General features: G+C 43.0%; 1 protein-coding gene across 1 annotated transcript; it reads left to right on the forward strand.

Annotated features, from left to right (window-relative positions):
* The first annotated feature begins 609 nt into the window (after positions 1-609).
* Positions 610-24858, forward strand: tmem260 (transmembrane protein 260). Its single transcript, XM_075448316.1, has 16 exons — positions 610-1174; positions 4231-4262; positions 5649-5800; positions 14348-14525; positions 14626-14739; positions 15084-15263; positions 15382-15422; positions 17526-17612; positions 18504-18612; positions 18772-18944; positions 20053-20224; positions 20795-20934; positions 21514-21690; positions 22585-22638; positions 22903-22987; positions 23132-24858. The coding sequence occupies exons 1-16, from the start codon at positions 1066-1068 to the stop codon at positions 23390-23392; spliced, it is 2064 nt and encodes a 687-aa protein (XP_075304431.1). The 5' UTR covers positions 610-1065; the 3' UTR covers positions 23393-24858.

A 24858-nucleotide genomic window follows, 5' to 3' on the forward strand; every position in this document is an offset into this window, starting at 1 on the left:
TCCGCACCTGTTACTAAAAGAAGACACACAAATATTTACTTAAGATTCAAGAGAAATACCTCAAAGACTAATAATTTTGTTCAACATTCAACTGTATCAATTCTAGTATAAAAAAATGTGAACCCTCTCTTGAGGAATGTTACAATGATATATGACCAAAGGCCTCAGAAAACCTGCACAGAAGGCTTGTGGCTGAGAAAAGAAAATCTAAGCCTGGGACTTTGGTGAATGTCATTTATTATTTTTTTCCTATTTATTTATTAATATATTTATTACTGAAAATAACTATTTACAGTTTTAATAATTTTGACCTCAGTTCTCTGAATTTTTCAGTATGTAGATGAGGTATTAATTAGCCTTAATGTGCACTGAATTGATTTTACTGTACGTCAAAAAGACAGATATTTTACATCTATTGTCTCCCTTTGAAAATTAAAAACCAAAAATATATTATATAAATAGATCTATATCTATCTATATATGTATTGAATATATATATAGAAATAAATACTGAAATAAAACAAAAAACGACAGCGGTGCAGATCCTCCCCCAGTCTACCCTGAGAACGATGACACACCTCTGGTTTTCATTCCTGAATCACAGCGAGAGAACCAGGAACTAGTCACTTGGCTTTCACTAGCAACAGGTCTGACACAGAAGTACTCGTCCTCCTCCGCTTGAATGCACAATACGTCATATATTTGCTAGAATAAAATATGCGCTCACAATATAAATCAATACAAATAGCCGGCTAATATAACTTGTAGAGAGGCGCGTCTGTTCGGTAATATCGCGAGTTTAGCTCGTCGGCGTGGATCCCGCTGCTACTTCTCGGGAACAAAAAATGCCTCAACTCCGCATCTCAAGCTCGCAAAAATAAAGCTCAAACGTTTTAATCTGGTGACATATTAACTTCGTTTCAGCCCAGTCGAATATTTTAAGATAGCAGGAAGCTTACAGAACTATTTACTGCTCGCAACGCCACACATGTGTGGATGCTAACGTTAGCTCGCTAGTTAAGCGACATATCAGTGATAGTTATCGGTATTTTTCCTGGAAGTGAAATGTTTGCCGCGCAAAGGACGAGCTGGATAGTGACTGGGACTACAGTCGCCTTCGTCACCGCCCTGTATGTGCCCTGTGTGCAGAGGACTGTCCCCGGTGGAGACTCAGGTTGGTGCTAACAGAGTAGCTAATGTTCATGTGGTCACATGGCTTTGTTGTGTTGTCAGACAGCCAATCAGGTGGCACCTTGTTGATGTAGGGGTGCTGTCCGTGGTGCTGTAGGCGCATTTACATCCGCTTGGACGAACGTGTCAAACGTAAAACTCGCTTAAAAACTATTGACCTAAGCCATAAAACTCTCATCGTTTTGTTTAAAATGTACAACTTTAACAGCTTTAAATTAAACTCCAGCACCGCTATGCTTTGGAATGTTTTCTGTAAAAATAATTAAATGCAGAGTAAATGCGGAATGCATTCCGCTAAAGATTAGAGAAAAGAAAAGTCAAAATAGGCGATGTAATGGGACTTTTGCAACATTTGCAATCATTATAATGAGCAAACAATGTGAAATAATAAAGTTGTCAGACAATTCAACTTATTATATTACAGTAAGATTGTACTGAACATATGTTAATTATTTCTCTCTTGATGAGATAACTGACAAAACGTGTTGTTTTTAGGTTTTTATTGGGTTTTTTTGCGAGTGTTTATTGGATTTGCTAAATTGATTCAGTTACTCTATGTTATTATTTCTGAAAAGAATAAATCATTGCATTTGCTTCTAGTTGGAATTGATCACTTGTACCACAGCAGAACAGATTTTATAGGGATTTTCTTTTTCAAAAAGTTTGAATCACATTCAGGTGCTTGAATATTTTGTACAGATGATTAGGATGAGTTTGCCTTTTTGTTTTGAAAACTATTTAGTTTTGTGATATAACAATGCAGATATTCTCTACTGTGCTGCCTATCTTGGTTTTACTTGTTTGTGACCCAACCTATTAATAGTTACCTACCCAGTTTTGCTGATTTTGTTATTTTATCTTGTGGGTGTGTATTAATTTATCTTGCAGCCCTCTTTGATGAGGCTTCCCAGTGGCCTCAAAAGTGTTTCACAAAATACCTTTCCAAGTTGTAGGTGAATGTGTCTTCCAGGATTTTGTAATGCAGCTTATGCACAATTACAGTGTTCAGAGGTGATAGCAAGGTTACACACTTGTAAATATGGACTTGAAGGCATGGAGGCTCTGCTTGTTAGGTTTGCACTGCTCGGGCGTACAAGCAGCAGAAGGAAATGTATTTTGCAGAATGAAAGCAGAAGAAAAGCTCGGACAGATAGAAATGAGCTAAGGAGAGAGCAGGCAATTGGAGTGCTGAGTAGCCCTGTCGGTTGTGTTGCTGTCTAGCAGGGTCTTTGGGAGGAAAAAAATGGCCAACCCCTTCTCCACAGTGTTTAGGGACGGTGCAGGATGCCCACTCTGATAGTGCCAGCTGAACACCCTTCTGAATTCTCCAGGTCTCCGTCTCTGTGTCCTAATCTCTTTAGGTGTGATGTGCCCTGGAGAGGCTTGAGCGCAGCCCCGTGGGTACACTGTTGTCTAGGAATGTGAAGTGTGGAAATGATGGGGATTATGGGAAGGCTGATGTGGGTGCCCATGCTCCACAATCACAAAGACTCTTGGCACCCGTGCTGCTACCCCGTTGAGTCAATATTTTCCCTTTTTAGTAGTGGGGCTGCAGAACTGCATCTCTGTGGCACTGAGATGAATGTTTTGGCTTAGTACAAGTTTCTGTGTTGAATGAGGTAAAAGTGTGCCACTCCTGAGCGAAAATGAAATTGAGAAACCGATGAAGGATGAGAAAGTGTGATGTAAAATGATGGCAGGTAGCTGGCGGCTCATGCCAGGTGAAATGGAGCTGTGAAAACATTAAAGCTGTGCAGGTGGAGGAGTTCTGACTTCATGGTCCATTAGACTGATAAGACTTTGGGCTCCTCATGTGGCAGAATTTTAGGCATCATAATTCACTGTCGGTATGGTTGCAAAATATAGGAAGCATCCAGTGCCATCTGAAATACAGCCATTCTGTTCCATAATGGTTGGTAGCCCTGGCCGGTCTTGCTGTTCAAGTGTTTATTTTCGATATGTTTTCCATAAATAACCATTTATGTGTATCCTGTTTCTGTTTTAATGTTTGATTTATTAGGAATCAGTGGGATATTCAACGCTCAAGGGAAATTCATCTTAAAACTTGTGTTTTTTAAAAGAAGTTTTAAAAAAAATTTTTTATCTGAGTTATATTTTCTTCATCATACACATTGTCCTCTTTTACTAGGAATCCTAAATAGCTTGTAAAGTAATAGATACATCATTCAGTCATTCATCAGTCAGTGCTGATGCAGTGAAGAAGACCGCTGTTTCTCTGGATTTATTTGATTGGGGCAGGACTACCCACCTATCACCAGTAGAGGGAGCTGTGCTGATCCCCAGCATTTATCAATGTCATTTAATCTGAACCAAATTTCAATTTCCATGAGTGGGAGATGCAAACATTGGGTGAGAAATCAGTATAATTTGAAACGCTCTGGGTGTATTCTGGCACAAATGGGTTTGTGCCCAGATACATTAAAGCTTCCTCAAATAGCTTTTAGGGGTTTTCTTTTCACTTTGTACTGCGCCGCACACAGAGCTTGTCAAAAAATTGTGCAGCCGGCTCTTATTTTTACAGCTTACCTCATTCTGTTACTGTCACAAACGTAGCCTTTCTGTTTGTGCCCAACGGACTAAAGGAGACACTGAGACATTGGGAGTGTGGAAGCAGCAGAGAGGCACGTAGAGCAGATGAAGAAAGAGGAAAGGAAAGGACCCTGATGCATGGGGAGGATGGGACTGGAAGTATTATTCTCAGATCAGCATATGTGTGTCTTTGTGTGACAGAGCAGTGGAGAGGGAGTGTAATGGTTTGTGTGCACGTGTTTATATGTGTGTGTGTGTGTGTGTGTGTGCGGGAGATGAGGGAGGCATCAGGGAAGAAGCGAAAGATGAAGAGAATGAGCGTGCCGCTTAGGAAATGTCACACTGGGAAGATTTGCAGGTTTTGATCCTGGCAAATTAATGCAAAACCCCAGTGCAAGTATTTGATTTGGGAAAACTTTGGGAGCAGACTTGTCTCTTAATAATAATTATTGGGTTTACATTAATTTCCTCCCCTATTTTCTTCCACAGGAGAGCTGATCACCACTGCATGTGAGCTGGGGGTAAGTATTAGCTGTATTGTTTAATCAATTCACTCATTAACTCTTATAAGCATTAAGGAAGTTTAATTAAGCATGGGCAGAAAGCAGATTAATTTACTTTCAGTCCACAGGTTTTTTCCCCTTCTTTTCTATACACTTATTTTACTAAGTTGCAAGTAGAGAATGCTATAATTTGCAACCCGTTTTTCAAATCCAATTAAAGTCAATGGTAAGGCGATGGCTTTTGTAAGCTTTGCCTTATGTACGGTATAAGGCTTATTATATCCACCCCTCTTTTTTGTGTGTGTGTGTAAGCCGCGAAGAATGAACTAAATCGGGTTAACAGTTATAATAAGTTTTATTATTTAATAAAGTTTATTACGCCGCTGTGATCCTTTTAGGGAGGCTGTGTCGGTGTCACTATGCCAGTAATCCTGCCGTTAGTGCTGCAGTCCGTGTGGCCTGCCTGTCTGCTTTTCAGGCCTCCCCTAGGGCCTCGTAGGCCATCCCTTGGCCCCAGGCTGCAGGCCCCCCCGTCTGATCCCCAGAGCTCCAGAGTTCTGCTTCCCTTTGCACCCTGTGGCCTTTATCCCTCAGCCGTCCATCAGCTACATGTCTGTCCACGTGTATCAGCTGTATTATTATTATTATTATTATCATTATTTTTTTTTTTCACTGAGTTACCCACTTATCTGTTATTTTCACCAAACTATCTGTTGGTGTTTTCTGCTACTTACTTAATCTCTATTGCTCCTTTACCTCTTTTGATAGTAATTTTCCATTCACAGCCCCTCTTTCAGATTTGAAATATTTCACAGACTTGAATGTAGCTATAGAGACTTTGCTATGTTTGAGGTTACTGGTGAGGCGGTCACACTTTCACCTTTCCGCTTTGTGCTCATTTGAAGAGCTGCCCCTTCTCCCTGCCTGCATGGTTCATGTTATCAGTGCTGTGGAATGAGCCTGTGTTTAATGACTGAGCCCTTATCTGGGTGGAGGAGACTTAGCGGCTAATTGCTGTGATTGCTGAGATCCCCCAGGCGAGAATGGCTATGGCTCTGAGGTGGTTTGGGGGCTGAGGCTGGCGAGCACCACGTGCTTTACCCTGGGCTCTAGGGAGCTGCATTGTCCTTGGGAAGAAGCCAGAGGAAACGAAGGAGAGGAGGGTTATAGTGTTATAACATAGTCAGCTTGCAGACAGACCCTGCAGGATGTGTCTTAACTCTTAAAGTGGTGGTGGTGGCATTCCACCTCTGGCAACTACTAGAATCAAAGTAAAACATGCACATTCACCATCACAGCCTTATGGCTCCATCTTGCTTATTCCAAGTACAGAAATGGCAGGTTTATGGCTTTGATTTGATCTTCCATTGAGTTGAGTTTTTGACTTTGTTATTGTGTTCTTAGGTGGCTCATCCTCCTGGATATCCAATATTCACCCTCCTAGCTCGCTTAGCTGTGTGTCTACTGCCCTCATTCTCTCCAGCCTACAGTGTCAATCTGATGAGTAGCCTCCTGGGGGCTGCCGCTTGTGGCTGCCTCTGCATAACTGTCTGCAGGTATGAAAACATTTGCTTCTTTTACCCATATGCAGTATGTTCACACATTTTCTTAATGCATTTGTCCTTCAGTTCTGCCATAGTTTTGCCTTTATTGTAGCGATTGTATGAGCAAAAGTAATCTCCATGCATGTCACAGCTGTCTAATATTTGTTTCTTATAACTGGCTTCTACAACAGATGTGATGTTGGTCATAAAGGCTTTTCTCTCAAACTGAGATGCCAGGGCAGTTAAGGCAAGCTCCATCTTCAGAAGGACAAAATAAAATCAAAATTTTTTAGCTAGAGACAGTTTCTAAACATTCCTCTACTTTCTTTTTGTATCTTGATGCTGTTTGCAACAGAGAGCAGTATTTTTAGGTCCTGACAGACAGGCAGTGGTGTCCCTGATCCTCTGTTCAGTATTCAGGAGCAGAGCTCCGCCACCCTCCTCCCTCCCACCGCACTGTCCTGCCTGTTTACCCATCAGCCACCCATTGTGAGTGTGCGTGTATGTGTATGTATATCACAATTATCGTGCCCTGCCGCCCCCCACCCTGACGTCCCTGTTTCCCTGCTCCCCCACTGCCCAGCATGCTCCCAATCCTGACATGGCACGATTTCTAATCTCCCCCTTCTTGCCTCCTGGGTCTGAGGAACAGGATCTCTAACTCTGCTCCTCCCTCTCGCCTCTCTTCAACCACCTCTCCCCTCGCTCAGTCATGAGCGCAGTTTGCGGCCTCTGCATTGCCCTCTATCACCCTGCAGTTTCCCCTGCTGCTGACCCCATCATTTAAGGAGTATTTGACGCATTCCTGCTTTGTCCGTGTGTTTATCTCGGATGGTTGGCCAGAGAACCTTACATCACAGTTTTGCTGATCTCAGTCATTTTCCACGTTGCTTTGTTGGTGGCAGCTTAGTGTCAACATTTTTCCTTTTTGTCCCACTTTATGCATACTGGGGTATTTCCACGCATGTCTTATACATCTAATTTACCTCTTCCACTATTGGAATTGTTGAATATAATATGAATTCATCCAACTGTACACCTTGGCAGGCTGTGAGGACCCAGAGAGAGTGGAAGGAAATCCAATGAAAATGGGATTGTGTGTGTTTGTGTGTTCCTAGACGTGCATTGCTGAGCCTACTTCCTGTGTGCTGGTCATTGTGTATAGGTTTCAGACGATCCAGAGAAGGTCAGAATGAGTAGGGCAGGAGCTGAGGCGACGTCTGGAATGCATCAGCCTCAGACTCTGTGCTGATTTTACCTTAGAGGCGACTCAAAACCTGCCAGTTTCAACAATTCGGGACTTGTTTAAGTCTTAATGCATTTGATGAGGTACCAGACAGTTGGAGAACTGGACTCAGCTCTTGGCCAGGCTTATTTATTTCAAAGCCAGAAAATATTCTTGTAGTCTGGGTGATATTTGGCTCCCAGAGAGCATTTTAACTGTAGTCCTGTTTGTAATCTCTGGGGATTTAGATTCAGTTGTGGATTATAGTCATGTAAAAGGCCATTATTAAGAGCTACAACTACACCCAATACCCACCAGAGTTTGATGGATAGCGAGGACTTGAGCCAGAGCACACAGTCACATTATATAAGCTGAAGTGTGAATGTATAATCTATGCTTTCAATTTGGAAAAATAAGCATAAAAAGCTTTAGTTATTATCTGTTAAGGTCCTACTTTGCTCTGAGGCTGTGGATCAGTCGAAACGTTTTGCAGAGGGAGGGGTAACTGGAGAGGGAGAGAGGGCTGGTGGGAGGGATCTGGATAGTGAAGTCCTCCCTCTCGGGGGGCATTGGGCGCTTTTACAATATTAAGAATATTGGCAGTGATGTCCTGGCACAGCCCTGCAGGGGCACTCTAGCCTGGACTTTGAGGAAATGCCAAAAGTGACCGGTTGATACCTGCTCTGCCGAGCAGTGACACTCCTCTGTTGTGTCTTTGCCCGTCACAATGAAGTTTTGAGGTGTCTTTTGTTACTTCTGTCTCTTTGTGGCCCTCATAAATGTTTTCATTGCTTCTTATCTGTAGATCTGCATCAGCTCAGCAGCAGACCTCCACCCAGTCGAACCGTTGATTTGTGTGATTATGTTCAGATGGCAAAATATATTGAAGTTAATATGGGTAGTCGAATGCAGTTTCTCTCAAATAATAAACTGTAAGACCTTGAAATTCATCTGGAATACACCCAACATGGAAAGCCTTTGATGTATCAATTTAAATTAGTCAGCCAGATTGCTGTGTTTAATGTGGGGGAATGTAAGTTGATAGGCTTGGAAGCCACATCGCTCTCTTGCATAAGTTTAAATGTAGCACTTTAGCCTCCCTTTGATTTGTCAATTATAGCTCTCTTGGCTTGATCATATGGTTTGATGGCCAAATTGCATGTCTTTTTATGTTTTCACACCATGGCCTGACAAGCCTTTGAGGATGCCGGACGTAATGATAATTACTATCGATTGCATTCGGAGGTTCACAGAGGGAAACGTTTCGCTTGTGAAGTGCCACAGGCCTCAGCCATGAGACTCTGGAGGAATGCACCCTTCACAACAGGATAATCCAGACAGCTCGATATTCTGTACTCTTTCGTTTCACAGTTTATCTGCTAAAGCTGCTCTGAATCTGTGCTACCTGAGAGGAATCTCGCTCCATTCCCGAGCTTATCCTGAGAAACCCGGAGCAGACACGTTGGCATGCTGACAGCCATCAGTGCAGAAAAAAGAAAAAAAAAAAAAACAACCTCATAACACCCAGCCATCAGCACTTTTGGTTTGATCACATGATTACATAACAGGCCTGCTGAAGCACTCGTGCTTAGCCTCCCTTTTCCCTGGCGGCCCATGAGGGAAAAATGCACACCTGAGAGAGGCTCCAGCTATCTCAGTGGACGGGAGGGCGGGCGGAGTGCCAACTCCTGCCTTGTGCTGTATCCCCAGCTCCTTCCTCTAGGACCTCCACCATATGGTCACAATTGCTCATTCTTTCCTTTCTCAGGTGTTCTTTTTTTTTTTCCACGGATGTTGGCTTGTGTGTATCAAGTCAGGGTCAAGTCAGGAGCACAGCTTGTGCGTCTGGGGAGTTCTTCTTTGTGTAGTTTTGTCTCTTTAAAACAGCTGAATAAAGTTGTTTTGTTGGATAATGTCCTCACCTCTCCCCGTAGGTGGCAAGGCTGCCCCTCCTTCTCACATCTGCTGTGGTCAGATAAAATCTTCATCCCAAGTGGTAATAGAGGGCACACCCAGTGCTGTTTTTTTATTCTAAAAAATGCAGCAGATAATTTTAAGTTTGTCTGCTGAAAAGGCCCCAATCTCTGGACCTTTTGTTCCTTTTCTGCTGTATCTCACTCGTCATATTGTAGTCCAACAGACCTCCTTAACTCTCCCCATGCTCAGCATGACCAATGGTTCCCCCAGGACTCATCCTCTAATACAGTTAAACAGATGTCTAATGAAGATGTTATTTCCTCATTACTGGCTGCGGGATGGGGGAAGAGAGGAGGAGGGAGGAGGGCTAGATAGACGGCAGAATACAGTACCAGTTTAATATTCCTTTCGCCCGTGGGCCTGAGATTGTGTCTGCCTCGGACGTCAATATTACATTCCTCACCCACCACAGGCTGTCTTAATAAGGCACAGAGACGGATCAGACTCGGCAATTACAATTCACCCAGAATTAGTTAATGGAGTCTATATGGCAGCATTTATATATTCACTGGTGTGTGCCTAATGACTTTGTTGGAAAAAAAAAAACCGGCAATGAAAATGGCATTCAGTGAATTGCATAAACACAAGGTTTTTTTAAATTGTTTTTTTTTTTTCGTACCGCTCTTCCTGTCATTTTTTTTGTGTGTGGGGTGGAGATTAAGATGGCATTCTGGGAAAAATTGTCATGTCAGTGGCTGCATTGTTTGAGCAGAATTGTGGTGATTAATTTTGCATGCACTTGTAGCACTGGAGCACTCTCCTGGAGGAGGGGCGTCTGAGCGGCAGAGCCCGGGACCCTTATTTATCCTCCTCCGTGCGCGAACAGTCAGCCTCATCTACACACACTGGATGAGACGCAGAAGGCAGAGAAGCGCCTGGTTTGGTGATTGGCTGAAATTTGTCTGTGGCCTCCAATATGAAATATCTAAATAGACAATTTTGGAAAAGAATAAGGGCTGGAAATGCTGTGTGATCAAACAATTTCGTAGATCCTCAATGCTTGTGATGAAATTTTGTTGATGGCAGTTGGTTTATTTGAAAGATGATGATGCAAAATAATGTGGAACACATAAAAGTGCCATTTTGTATCAGTGATACATTCATTAAAAGACAGAATAAAATGACTGAAACCAGTACTCTAATATTTGTGTGTGTTTTTCTGACATCACACATAACTTAGTAGTTTAATTTACATGTAAGATAATGAAAACAAAAGAATCATATATGTATATGATTTTCTTGATACAATAAGTATATCCAACCCTTATCACCTAATTAAGCAATTTATCAGTTTCAATAAACCTTTTTTTAATTTAGTTTTATTAAATCTTTATTTTGATACAAAGTGGCACTAGTTGTGTGAAAAAGGGGGAGAAGGGGACACCTCTATAATATTTTCACCTCTGCACCCTCTTCACCTCTCGTAAAGAAGCCTCTCTGTTTAAGTGTTGGCACCTAAGCGTACATAACCCATTTATTTCTATATATTTTTTTTGTAGGTGTTTGGTTGCAGAACCACGGAAGACTTTATACAGCTTTGTTTTTACTAGCGATGCACAGATATATTGGCCTAACATCGGTACTGGATTATATTCAGCTTGTTGACTGAAATCAGCCTGTCGGCAAATAGGACAACATAAAGCGGTGGCAGTGGCCGATACTTATCTTGTGTGTCCTGTTTGTGTTGCATTGACTTTACCCTGAAAGTGACAAGATTTATTTACATTTAATTTGGTATGGACACAAAAAAATTTTGTTAGGCCATGTAAGCACTGAAAGTCATTGAGCTGGCATTGGTTTAACAGGCTGAAAATACTTTTGAAATGTTTTATTTGTGTGTGTGTGTGTGTGTGTGTGTGTGTGTGTGTGTGTGTGCTTGTTTCAAATCTTTTTTTTATGTGAAAGGTTTCTGTGAAGGACTTTAAAACTTTCTTGTTATTTTTTTGTAATGTGTACTGCATATTTTCTCGAGCATTTAAAGGAAAATGAATGAAAAAAACAAAAAAACAAACGGTATCGGCTATCAGCCACTGGCCAAATAATCTTTAACATCGACGTCAGTCCGGAATTTAAAAATCATCCGTAGCTTTTTCCCTTGTGTGATTTGAAATTGAACTTGGCTAAGTGTAAAGACCATAATTATATGCAATGATTATATGACGATGAAACAATTTAGCTGAAATACAGTTAAGTCATTTAGTAATGTTTCTCAACCAAAGCCACATATTGACTTGCTAACTTTGCGGTGTTTGATTTACTGACATACGCTTCAATTTAAATATTTGTATATCATTTGCTGCTTGGCTTTGAGACTTCAAAGCAATACATCAGACACTTACCCGTCATATAATAGCTACTAAGTACCCTGGCTGGTGTCCTGGCCAGAGGGGAGCCCTGGGGTGCGAGCAAGGGCCAGCTGGAAACCTCAGCCTCAGCCTCAGCCTGAACAGGCCACCTCCTCTCTCGGGCGTTTTACCCTCTTCAGGAATGTGTGATTCCTTTCCAGCGCTGCCTCCCAAACCACCACTCAGTTGGAGAACAGTGTAGCTCTGATCTGCGATGGCACAGCTGTGGTATTGTCTGTTCCCTAGGGTGGTGTGTGACAGTGGCTCCCTTGGCCAGCTCCATTGTGAAGCATCATTCAGCGCAGAGTGCTGGTGTAGGCTTTTTGTGTGCTGTTATTTAGTGATGCTGGCATCGGTCCGCCCATGTTGTAGAACCGAGTGGGCAAATGAGGCAGGTCTCATTTTATCACTTCAAAGTGATTATACCGAGCTTTTGTTGTGTCCTTGAAGGGAACATTGCTCATGAGAGTGTCTTTTATTTCTCTCATCTTTAATTTTGTTTGATTTGAACAGTTTTATTTCATCAGTTTAATTCAATCGGCAAAAAAGCAAATACATTTTGGGTTCATTTTCCTTTTTTAATCATGTATTTTGTTACCATGTTTCTGCTTCACTTCAGGGTTAATGCGTAATATTTATCATTCAGTTAATTACCCGAGTGATGACACAGGCATTTTGGCAGGGCGGATCAGTTCAGGGTAGAATAGTCACGTTGTCAGTTGTATTATTCTCCCGCTACGTCTCAACCAGCCCATTGTCACTGAGCCACAACATTTCAGCACAGCAGCATCCTGCACAGCATTGAGTCGTGATAACGGGGAACATGGCCACACTGGTGTCAGAATGTGTCCTGCTTTATCTGCGCGCCCTGGGAGCAGCCAGCCTGGTGAATGAGCTGTGGAGTGGCTGAGAGGCTGACTGGGACCCAGGTGGTCCCTCGCAGACAGACAGGTCATTTACAGGCTGCACTGTACACACATCACTGCACTCCTAATGACTGACAAGCTCTGACAGAGAGATTTGTCAGGCACTCTGAGAGAATAAAGAAGTTAAGGAACAGGAGTGTGTGTGTGTGTGTGTGTGTGTGTGTGTGTGTGTGTGTGTGTGTGTGTGTGTGTGTGTGTGTGTGTGTGTGTGTCTTTGAAAATGTGGCTATGAGAAGAGCTTCAGAAGCAGGGACAAACTTGGTGTAATAACCGCGTCCGTGGACCCCCCATGACTATTCGACACCCTGTGCTACCCCCAAACCAGCCCCCCTGCTAAGTGTATAAGCTGTGGGTTAATTGTCATGCAGTGAGGTAAAATTATGGGTGCGGGAGGTCTCTGCACCTCAACAAAAGTCCCCATCTGGCCCCCCTCCCTCACATCACCACCCTACTTCATCCTTCCTTCAAGTTACAACTAATTCCTGGAGCGGTGCAGCGAGAAAGACGCTGCTATCTCTTATTAAGACCCACTTCTAGACGCCCCAGCCCCAGCCCCCCCCCCCACTCCTTAAGTGCACACACACACTCACATTTACTGTACGTCCTGATTCACCAAGCCTGCCTTACAGAGAAGACAGAGGAAAAATAGTGGCGAGTGGAGGAGAGAAAACCCAAGAAAAAAGGGGAAGTAGTCAGCAAGCACGAGTTTTTTTTTTTTTTTTTTTTTTTTACCCTTCTCTCGGTTTCCTTTTTTTTCTGATTTACCGCGCTTTCCTCAGAAAGCTCCATTGTTCCCCTAGCCTAAGTCTCATCAGGCCTTTTGTGGCTGACTATCACAGCGGCAGGCAGAGAGCTGGAAATGTATAAATGGTATCATGCCTTGTGATTAATGGCGGTGCTTATGAGTCAGGTCTGATAACGGGCCTGCTCTCTACTCAATTTCAGATACCGTTAATGGAATCTGTCTTCTGCGATTGTAATGTGAGAGCGCCTAATTTGCTATGGAGCTTGAAGCTGTCACCGGCAAGGGATTGTGGGGTCATAAGGGACCTGGCAGCCGTTTGGCCTGCAGCTTGTATCTGCGGTGCTGAATAGAGCAGCTCTCTGCCTGTCAGTTAGCTGATAGGCTGATGAGGACTCTAAGCCACTCCACACAATGGTGGAAAGGGCCATACTGCCTGACTTCCCTAATTGTCGAGCCTGCTCATATTTCAGAGCCAGCATGCTGGGGACTGGGCTGCTTTTTTTTTTCTTCTTTTCTCTTCTTTCCCCTCTCTCTACTTGAACTTTTTTTCTTCCTTTTTCTATATTTCATCCTACATCCCGCACGCTGTCTCACCCCTTTAACGCACAGTTCTCAGCGCTATTTTTCTTTTCTTTCCCTACTCGCCGTCATTTCTCTCCCCCTCTGTCTCTCATTTTAGTAAGTGGTGGGTCTTAGCGTATGACAGATTATCCCAAGTTTGCTTCAATTACAGCAAAGGAAATGGAGACAGTACAGGAGAGGAGGAAGGGGAAAACTTTTGTGCACACATTATTTTTAAGTCGCTGAGGATGAAGCGCTATCTCCACCACCGTGGTTTCTGTGCCAGTCTGCTCGAGATGAACTGGCTGCTGGGGAGGGAGTTCTCATGATATGTGAATTATCCCAAATCGCTGTTTTTTTAAGGTCTAGTCCGAGAAGCAAGCTTGGGCAGAGGGAAGATTAAAGTCGGTCCCCAAATTAGTCTGTAGGAAATAGTGCCTTTTTTTTTCTTTTTTTCCTTGACAGGAAGTTTTTGAATGTTGTGTGAAGCTGCTGACTTTGTTGTTTTGCTTTTCTTTTTTTCCCCTGGTGCAGCTCAGAGTAACTCAGATCAAATGGGATATTTTAGAAAGGAACTAAAGTTCTGCAGCTTGTAAAATTGAGCAAAACGAAAATAAGAAGACTAAGATTGGGATGTTTGATTATTGAAAGGTGTTTTAATTTCAGAATGATTGCCAGATAGTGATTATTTTTACATTTCTTCAAAGTTAGAAAAACAAAAAGCTCAGATCTTTCTAAAGTCGTGTTTACCAATCAGACCCTTTTCTGCTACGCTGTCAGGTTGGCAGGTCCTGATCCTGGTGCAGTCCTGGCTGGAGGGCTGTTTGCTGTGTCCAGGCTCAGCTGGCAGTGGTCCGTGGTGGCAGAGGTCTTCACCCTCAACAACCTTTTTGTTGGTCTTCTCTTCTTCTTGACCGCCAGCTTCCACTGTGCTGAAAACGCCACCCAGAGGAGGAAGGTAGCTCAGTGCAACACATGCTCACCCTCACTGGGACCTTGCATCTTAATTGTCAGAGGTTAAACTCACAGTGCTGCACTGTTGTGGTTGTCCCCATCAGGTTGCTCGTTGGGGGGCATTATGCTGTGGTTTGGGGCTCTGTAACCAGCACACCCTGGTGCTCTATGTGCTGGTCATCATTCCCTGGGTCCTTTATCGACTCTTTTCTCTAAAGGTAATTCCTTAGGCCTTGTGATATGGAGCTCACACAAAACTTGTTGACAGGAAAGTAGAAATATGTTTGACTACTTCTAAAACGGCATAAATGGCACAAAAATAATCGAATGTAAAAAGATGCAGATCTGAAAATGATTGACGTTTCTCAGGGAGGAACAGTTTGATGTTAATGATATTTTTAAAAATAGACTAAGAAGGGAAAGTATGAACACAAAGTCAATTTCTGTTCACATTCCACATACTCTGTATCATACTCGTATCATGTTGGTGAGTTAAAAAAAAAACATCCATTTCGATAAGTGCAGTAACATGGAGAGCATCTTTTCTATACAATCTTAACAGGAGCTGTCTTTGCACGAACTTCTATCCCTGGGACTGTGTTTTCTCGCTGGCTTTCTGCCATACATCTACCTGCCCATCTCATCCTACCTCAACACTGCCCGCTGGAGCTGGGGGGACCAGACCACCCTGTCCGGTCTGCTGACCCACCTGCTGAGGGCAGAATACGGCACGTTCAGTCTAGTATGTGCAACATGATTCATCCCAAATCATTTGGTCCGACATGTTATTTTTTTTTTCAATGATCTTTTCTTGATTACTAATGTTTTTAGTTGTGCTGTTTTTTTTGTTTGTTTTGCAGGCAAAGACGGAGAGTTCTGTGAGCCTGACAGAAATGCTACGGTGAGTTTATCAATATTCTCCCATATTGTTTAAAAAACTGAATACAGCTGAGTTCTGAGTATGCAGTTTAGTCTCATTTTATGTATTCGATAATCACAGATTTTTTTGTGGTATAAAAATGGTATCTTCTGAAATGTACGCAAATGAACCTACTTAGTAAAATCTGGAAACCGAAGTGTTGAAAAAAAGCACCGAAAAAGATTGTCAAGTTTTGAAAGAAAAATACAGACGCAAAATTTATACTGGACACAATTGTTGACATCCGTTTGAGCCACTTGAATTAGTCCCTCAAGGAAAATGAAAACAAATAAGGCTCCCCCGCTGTGCTCATTTTCAGTGTTCACATGAGCCCAATTAACCAGCGAAGGGTGGTTTTGCTTCATAAGCACTGGCTGATTGTTCCCACTTTCTTTTTCACAAAGATTTTGAAATCCCTGTTTCAACACTGTGAAACATTATAAAGAAGTTTCACCGTGATGAATCTGTAAAGATGCTTTCAGGATGTGGTACCACGAAGACACTCAAAGGCTGAAATCTGTCTGAAGGTTGGTGTGGATTGTTGGAAAAATAAACAAACTATGTGCAAGACATCTAAATGGCTTCAAGCTGATCTGGAGCAATCTGGAGCACTGATTTCTGGCCAAGATCACACACTGCATACTGAACCCAGTAGGACTCCACGGGGCAAAGAGCAAGTAGGACACCACTATCAAAAAAAAAAAGGTATAACAAGGCGATATTATTGTGAAGAGATATGATTTTACAATTAAGGAATGATCCCTCTGACTAAGACTACTTCTGTCTCATATCTATCGACTGTTTCTTCAAGTTAATGTCATATTTAAAAGAAAAACAGAGATAGGGGTAGAAAAAGACCTTCAGATTTTGTCCTAGATTTCTAATTTGCTGTCATAGAAAACAAACCCAACTACAGCAAATTTGATGTTTAAAAAAGCAGTTTTGATATATCCTCATAGTATGGATTGAATATTATTTGGTTCGTGAAGAAAATAAAAGAAATCTATCTGGCTTAGTAATTGATGAACTTTATTTTTCTGCCCCAACATCTCTGGTTTTTACTTCGAAATTGTACGGACGAGCAGGGAAGAAGCAGTAGAGCTTACAAGGGGTTTGGTTCGGAAGCACAGTGAGGGCCCATCTTGGTCTAGAGATGGAGCATCCAGCCACTCTTTGTGATGGTTCTGGCGGTTTACACAGGTTTAACAGAAGACTCGCCAATCCATCATTTCTGTATCCCATCTCTTTCTTCTCCCGAGCAGCTTTTGTTCTTCCCATTCCACTCTCTTCTATCAAAGCAGAACTGAACCTGCTTAGAGGGCCAAATTGCTGTGTTCTGTTTCTCCAGCAGTTTGAAATGATCACTCAGCTCTGGTGTTTAAGCGTGACAAGCTGTGATGACAGACACTGCAATAGAGCTGGTGAAATTGTATTTTTCCACTTTGGCACCCCCCCACTACTGAATTGCCTCCCTTTCAACCACCGCCACAGTCATCCCACTCCTGGTATCTTTCTCCAACTGACGGGATGGAGGGTGCATGTTCATCTTTAGACCCCCCACTACCAGACCCCCCTCTGCCAGGCACCCACCCCTTCCCATCGCCCCTGCTGCTTGACGGACAAGCACACCTTCAAGATGGGGAAGAGAGCCGAACATGACAGGCTTGTCGCACTGGAGACGTAAACCCGCTGGAGTAGCTGACACACACACTCACGAACACACGCTCATGAGCACATTCACACATTCACACATAGTGTACATTGGGAGATATAGAGACTCAATAAGCTGTCAAATAGAGATGGGTATTAAGGAAGAGGCAGGAAACTATCTCTGTGCTCTGAGCAAGCGCTTTGTGACTGACAGGCGCTGTGAGGAGAGGACGGGGCTGCGGGGGGTGGATGACACAGTCATTCGTATCTGTCAATCCGATTGAAAGGAGGAGCGCACAGTCCAAGGAGTCTGTTTTGAGAGGGGATAGAGGGCATTTGATAATTGCTGTCCTTGAGTTCAGTAGCAGGAAGGGTAATTGAGCTCGTCTTTGGTGTCCATCATATATACGAGTACATGTGTGTTTGTGTGTGCAGGGCCCAGCTGGACCACTGCCTGGCAGATCTTTCACTTCCTGTTTTGGTACTTGCAGGAATAGGCATTCTCCTCTCCTCATGGGACAGGTAGGATTGACTAAGACGCCAACGTGCAACACAAAAATCTAATCCCCTAGAGTGAAAGATGGGGAACAAAACCACTGACAAAATGCTGATCCTAGAAAAAGAAAACACAAAACAACACTGAGGCATCGAGCTGTCAAGCTATCGTAACGCTCCACATTCAGATCAAAAGGGGTTGATGCGTATTTTGGATTTTAAAAAAAAAAAACACGTTTGCCTGTGAAAGTAAATCACTGCTTGTATATGGCAGTGATATTTGATATTTGATATTGGATTTTGTGGGGTGGAGCTGATGAAACGTGGTGATTCCTCTGCAGAGCACTGGCCATTTCTGGCTTCTGCCTCACCTTAAGTGCACTTAAACAACCACATACTCTCACGGATGAAGAATAACGAGGTCATTCCATGCAAATGCTAATTTAAGCATTTGTTTGAAAACTGACATATTTCTAAACATTTAATCCCTCAAATCAGTTCAGCTGATACAGGCCAGTCGATAAAAAAACTATCAGCATCTGTTGGCACGTTAGGATATTCTGACTTAAAACTGTCAGGTTCAGATGATGATTTGTTATTGCCACAAGGATAACATGTTTTCTTTCTAGTCTATAAGTACATTTTACAGCTGTACCTAATGAGTTTGTGACTCAGCATTTTTCTCGAGCTCACGATGACTCAGTCGGCATTAGAATATCAGTCATGTACCTCTTGGCTGGTACATACATTTTCTCAGACTTGTGATCTCCAGCCTTGCATTAACATTTTTACGAACTTATACTAAACATGTATGTTTTTACAGAGCAAGAAGGCATTATGATGCATTAGACTTAATATTCAATAAATTGTAACTGAAACATGTGCAATATTTGTGCTCTAAATAATTATCTTTTCTAGGAAGTGTCGCTCAGTGTCCTGGCTGTTGACTGCCATGCTGTTGGTCTATTCGCTCTTTTTTGCTTGGAGAGCCAACCTGGACATTAGCAGACCTTTGCTGCTTGGAGTGGTGAGCAAAAACTCTTGTAGATATTGGAGCGCCTTATCTTTTATCCAATGTGCATTACATCTGTTTTCCTGCAGCGATATAAGATCTGAATAAACAAACACGCTCACACAAACCTTCAAGAAACAGTGTTGTGTATGTATTGGTGTGCATTTCCTGCAGGTTGAGCGTTTTTGGCTCCAGAGCGATGCTGCAGTGTGTGTGCTGGCTGGCCTCGGCTTGAGCCGGACTCACGCTGAGCTGGAAAGGAGGCTGGGATATGGAGGGGTGTGGAAGACCACAGGCTGGGTCTTCACTGCAGCTCTGCTTGCACATATGGTGCACACCAATCACAGGTGAGAATTACATTTGGTTACAGTAAAGAAAAAAAACTGCTGTTGTTGGATGTTATGAAATCAGACATTGGACTCCGTTAACAGCAGAGCAGTGTTGTTGCTTTTTAACGAGCCTCAAACCCAGTGTGTTTGAGAGGAAAACAAATGCATGGGAGACTGAAATGCAGAATGCACAGAAAAGCAAAGTCAGCATTAAAAGCTCCCGTTGTTTCATTACAAACCAAATATATATATATTATAGTTAATTGCCCCTATTTTGTTATGCTGAGATGGAAATTCGGCTTTTTGACATTTAAATTTGCAGACAATTACAGAACTAATTCTACGAAAGCAAAGATCTTGATCACAGAGGACATAATTATTGTAGCTCATTGTATTGCACTTCCACAGGCTATAGTGATCCCAGGCTCTAATAGTGTCTCTGCACCAGGCTTTACAGATTCTGTCCAATCTGTGAGCATTTATCTGCGTATCCCTGTTGCAAAAAACTACACTGGATCCAAATGTGTATGAAAAAAGAATGATTTTTAAAGTTTAAGCGAATTGAAAACTCCCTTGGTCTAAAATCCCCATCTGTACGTTTTTTTTTCTGAGTCAACCCAATTTGTTTCTCTTGCGCTTCACACCCCAGGTCTGAACTCCACATGTCAGGTTTTTCTCGGTTCACCCCATGGTATGGGCTAAACGGAGGCACGGTTAGCACGTAGATTCTGCTCACAGAGCTCAGCCTGAGATGTTAGCTGTCCGAGAAGGCAGATTACACCAGCGTAGCGCCGGGGAGTGCCAGACAGCCATCACTGAGCGGCTTTGATCAAGGAGAGAGCATGGCCTGTGCTGTCAGACCCATCATACCTGTCTCCCCACGATTAGATAGGCAGCCAGAGAGCTGTGCAGAGGGGAAGGGGCGGGGGCACTGACAACTTACCCTCAGAGCACCTTGAAACCGTTCTTACAGACACGAACATATTCACAGCTGTACATATATACACACACACACAGCTCTGAGCACGGGTAAGGATGCATTCAGAAGTTTCTAAACACCAGTAAACACAACCTGTGTTTTTATGGAAATTGTACTGCATGGTTGCATGTGTGTTGGTGATTCCAGGGACTGTGATCAGAGCACTGACAGTGTGGTGGAGAGGTTTGGCAGGGAGCTTCTGACCTCCATCCCAAAAGACTCCATCATCCTGACCAGAGGAGACCTGCCCGGAAACTCGATGCGTTACTTACACTACTGCCAGGACGTACGGCCTGATGTCCGCCTGGTCGACCAGGAGGTACTGTATTTATCGAGGCTGCGACTGTTCTCTTTAAGACTTTGATATCTGCCTGTAAACCAAAGATTTTAAGGAAAAAATTTGAGTGGTTAGAAATATTAATGTCATAGACAGGAATTAAATGAGGCAAAAGTTCTCTCTGAGCACAGTAAATGTCAGATACTTTATTATTAAAAAGTGAAAAAAGTCTTAGTTGCTGTTTGTCAGCATGATTGCACAAAAAATACAAAGCAGAATTTCATGCAACATACCGTGCGTTAAAGAAGAAATAAGCTTTTTACGTCTGACCGGTGATGTTTTTGGGCAAAACAGTGTTGTGTGATAGCCAATACGTACAGCTTGTGGTCCGGAAACCTTTTTCATTCTTTCTGAATGAGGGACTTAGTCATGAGAGTAGATTATACGTTTGACAACAATGTAAAGACAAAAAGTCTTTAACTTTAAGCTGAAGTGTAATTTAGCAGTCATTTAGATCGGCCTTTATACCACAAATGACACTAATTATAGCGAGCAAATCTTTTACTTTTGAGTGATTTGTGTACCTCTCATTCTTTTTTTTCTTCATGGCAGATGTTGACATATTCTTGGTATGTAGCAAAGCTGGCACAGCACCTCCCTGGAGTCAACTTTCCTGGCCGATGGTGGGACCCGGTTAGCCCTGAGGAGAAAGATTCCTTCAGTCTGGAGCAATTTCTGTCCCACAACACGCAGTGAGTTTCTGACACACATGGAGCGAGCAGAGAGGGAATAAAGGGATGGTCTGACCAGCTAAATAGAAGGATGTTAAATGGAGAGGAAGAAAGAGTGAATTGGGAGGGCAACAATGGTCCAAATGAACAAGTGGGTGATCTAATGAGGCAGAGATCAGTGGGATGGTCGACACAGCGGTGAGTGCAGGGAGAAGATAAGCCCACAGAACAGTTGAGACCATAAAAGGAGTTTGATGAACTACAGAAGTCGACTAATCTACTTGATTTGGTTAAACAGTCTCTGGCGGACTCATTGCTTCTCCCTGCTCTCATGTCTACTCCCCCAAGAAGATCCGAGACCCAGAAACGGGATGGCGTTGTGTTAATACCAAGCCCACCAGGGGGCAGTGTTTGCCAGGCCAACATGTCTGTTTCTCTGTGGGGCAACACTGACCTGTGGGATTAACCCTCAGGGTCTGTGAGCAGCGCACAGCTGAGGGGAAGCTGGGAGGTGTTGGCTTGGGGGAGGAATTGATTGTCTACAATGTATTTTTGGGATTGTCATCAGCAGTCACCATCATTTTTTTTTTTCTTCTACAGGAGGGATGTGTTTACCTGCATAGGGCTGTCTGATGGAGACCCAAGCTGGGAGCATAGTTTCACTCGTTGGCCCCTGGGCGTGTGCGACTACTTGGTGCCCGTTAAAAGGCAGTTTCACCCTGAACAGTGGGCTCAGCGAACTAGAAACATCTACAACTGGAGCGAGCCGCACGACAGGTGCACACTCACAGAGCCGTTAACTCTGAACTGCACGTGTTTTTCTGCCTGAAATAGTATATCAAATAAATGCTCCTAATTTCTGTCAACATATCACATATTTCTTTTTAAATACTGCATGTGTGACTTTTTTGTAGGTGTGAGACACTTGAGGGATTAAAAATGCGCAAAGAGTCATTTTTGTGAGGCTGCTGTTGTCCAAAAAATAGACAAATCCTTCCGAATAAATCCCCTTGCTGCCCTTCTCTCTGTGGTCTTCCTTTCTCAGACTCCACAGAGCTTCCCACAGTGAGGTTGTACTCTGTTCTCCATGCTGTGATCCTGCTCTTTGTGAATTCAACCAGAGCAAGACATTAGGCCCTCAGCCATTTGAAATGAGACTGAAGATGAAAAATAATGAGTTTCTTATTGCGTTTTGTCAATAACTGTGTCAAAACTGGAATTAGTCAAAGCTCCATATTCAGTTGCTGTTGCCAGCAGCCCTTCTTTCACTCAGATATCCACGGCTGAATACTGTGACATTATTTCCCGCACCCCAACGACAAGCGTGTCCGCAGATGCCCACAAGCCAAATATTAGCTCGGAAACCCCGCTAAAATATTCTTTTGAAGAAGAGGTCAAGTGTTTGCAGTCAGCAAAGTGAAAAAAAAAGGCAGATGTGGTTTAACTCCATGTCTAATGTGCTAGCTGGTATTGTTGCTCTGTCATTTAATGTTTATGCAGCAAACATTGAATTTCAGTGTATCAAAAGCTGCAAAGTTGAGTGGAACAATATAGTCATAAATAATCATTTATAGTTAGTGGAACTGTGCATAAGCCAATGCCCAGAGCTGCTTTGTAGAAAGAAATGTGTGTTTTTCTTTTTTTTTTTCAAACTTTTTCTTGTCTGAACAGTTTTCATCCTGCTTCTTGGGAGCGTGTCGCTAATGAGGAGATGTGGCAAGCCAGGTATGTTTAAACCCTTTATAGGAGTCTCCTCTTTGGAGTGCTTGTATACTGCTAGCATGCAAATAAAAAGCTGCGTCACGATGCATACTGGCCCGCTACAACATCTCCATAAACCAGTCTTGTGTGGTAGAGCATCTACATGTACATTCTATTTGGTGCCGGCATCTACATAAATCACTCCATTGGAGTGGTGCGTCTGCGAGTGTGGATCTGCATGGCTCATCCATCCAGCACTTAGCCCTGATCCTGCGTGCTTTGTTTCAGGATGAAGACGGCTTTCTTTCTGTTTGACCTGGCAGAAAGGATGCAGGGAGAGGGGAGAACTCGCCTCTTTGAGTTGTCTTACACTGTGAGTTTGACCTAAAAAAAAAAACAAAACACTTTAATTTATCATAATGGGGCAGATTTAAGTGCCACAGACTAAGTATGGTGTAGTGTTTTTGGTTTTATACGTTTTTACATTCGTCTTTTTGTGTTTGTCTTTGCTGGGCAGCTGTATAAAGAGATTGTAGAGGCCCACTCAGACTACCCTCCAAACTGGGACAAGAACCTGGCACTGGCATGCGAGAGGCTGCTCCGCTCAGGTCACCGGGGCTACAATCCAGACAGCCTGCTGACCTGCAGTACCCAGCACTTTAGTCTATACCTAGAGAAGGAACTCACTGATCCCCAGGCACCAGCCATACGCTCAGCCATTACTCACCTGCTCACAGAGAGAGACAGGCTCCGTCAGAGCCGGAAGCAAAGCCCATGATAAGATCCACGAAGACCCACAGGCGGCTGACACACTGTGTTAAAAGACCGACCAATGTGCACTGCCCTGGGAATCAAGTGCCGATGTGCCTTTTCTCACGGTTGTAAGTTGATGCACCAGAGGGATGCAAACTGGTTTAGCATTGTTTAGTTTGGGTAAATGCATCCGGCCAAACTGAACCTCTGAGTCAGAAAGCGGACTGAGGAGGAATGCTTTTGCATGAGAACTGGCCTCTAGTTATCAAAGAGAACTGTCAGCAAATGACAGACTTGAACTCAGCCACTTCTTTTGATGAATGTTTATGGCTGGCCAGAAGAAGGTCAGAGTTTGACTTCATGAAGCCTTTTCTGACCTCAATCACACTCTGCATGCTCCCCCTAACTCACCCATTCAGTTTATCTTTACATCTCATTCTTTTTTCTCTCCCATTCTGCTCTCAGAGCTTTTAACGTGGTGATTATTTTTGCCTCCGCCTCAGCCTGTGCTCTAGTTCTCTTTTTCTCACATTAGGATGGCAAGGCTGAGATTGAGGGAAACCCAATTTGGGGGCAGAAATGGAGGATTAGAGCGGCTGCTTAATCTAGGACAGACTTGCTCAGTGCCACGCAGCTTTCTCCCCACATTACCACCACTACACACCCACCCCTCTATCCCTCCATCAGTCTATCTTGGATGGTCCTTTAAATGTTTAAAACTAATGGATTTGATGTGTGTTTTTTTTTTTTTTTACTCTCTTCCTTCCTAACAGGAGGGCTATAATCCCTCATGGATTTAAATGAAATGTGAAATGTCACAATGCCAGGGACCCTTTTAGAGGTGTGTGCATGTGTGTCGATTTTTGTTTGTGTGCACTTTCTAAATCTCCACTCCAGCTTTTTTTCTGTCAGAGCCGCACATAAACATGTTCGATTAAAAAAAAGATTGGCCCAATGAAAAGCAAAATGCTTTGATCATTAGAGAAGCACAGACTCATGCAAACTACAGTGATGCATATAGACATGTCAGACTCCCAACTTCCAGGAAAATGGACTTTTGGCCTTTTGAGCATTGGAGAGAGGGTGGAAAGGGACTCTAGAAATTCTCATGCACACCTTCATGACTTTGTTTGACTTTGAAGTGTTGTCGGGATCTGACACCTCAATCACAGACTGTTTTTTTCTTTAAATGTTAGAGTTAATGAGCTGATTACTATGACGTTTACTAAGCAACCATCCTATTTCCGTCAATGTTATAAAACTGCTGGAAAAACTTGCCATTTGAGATATGACTCCAAAGCAAAGGACAGGAAATGCGTGCGTAGTTTTCTCAGAATGTAATCTTTCCCCTCTGTTCTCCGGCCTGCTTAGTGATGGTCAGCTGCCCGGATGATGAGGTTTGACCTGCTGTAGCACAGATGATTTGGTGTCTCATAAAAAAGCGAAAAACTGTCTCTCAGCTGTCTAAAGATTAAACTATTTTGGTAAAGA

The sequence above is a fragment of the Odontesthes bonariensis genome, chromosome 17, assembly GCF_027942865.1.
Source record: "Odontesthes bonariensis isolate fOdoBon6 chromosome 17, fOdoBon6.hap1, whole genome shotgun sequence".
In the NCBI taxonomy this organism is placed as follows: domain Eukaryota; kingdom Metazoa; phylum Chordata; class Actinopteri; order Atheriniformes; family Atherinopsidae; genus Odontesthes; species Odontesthes bonariensis.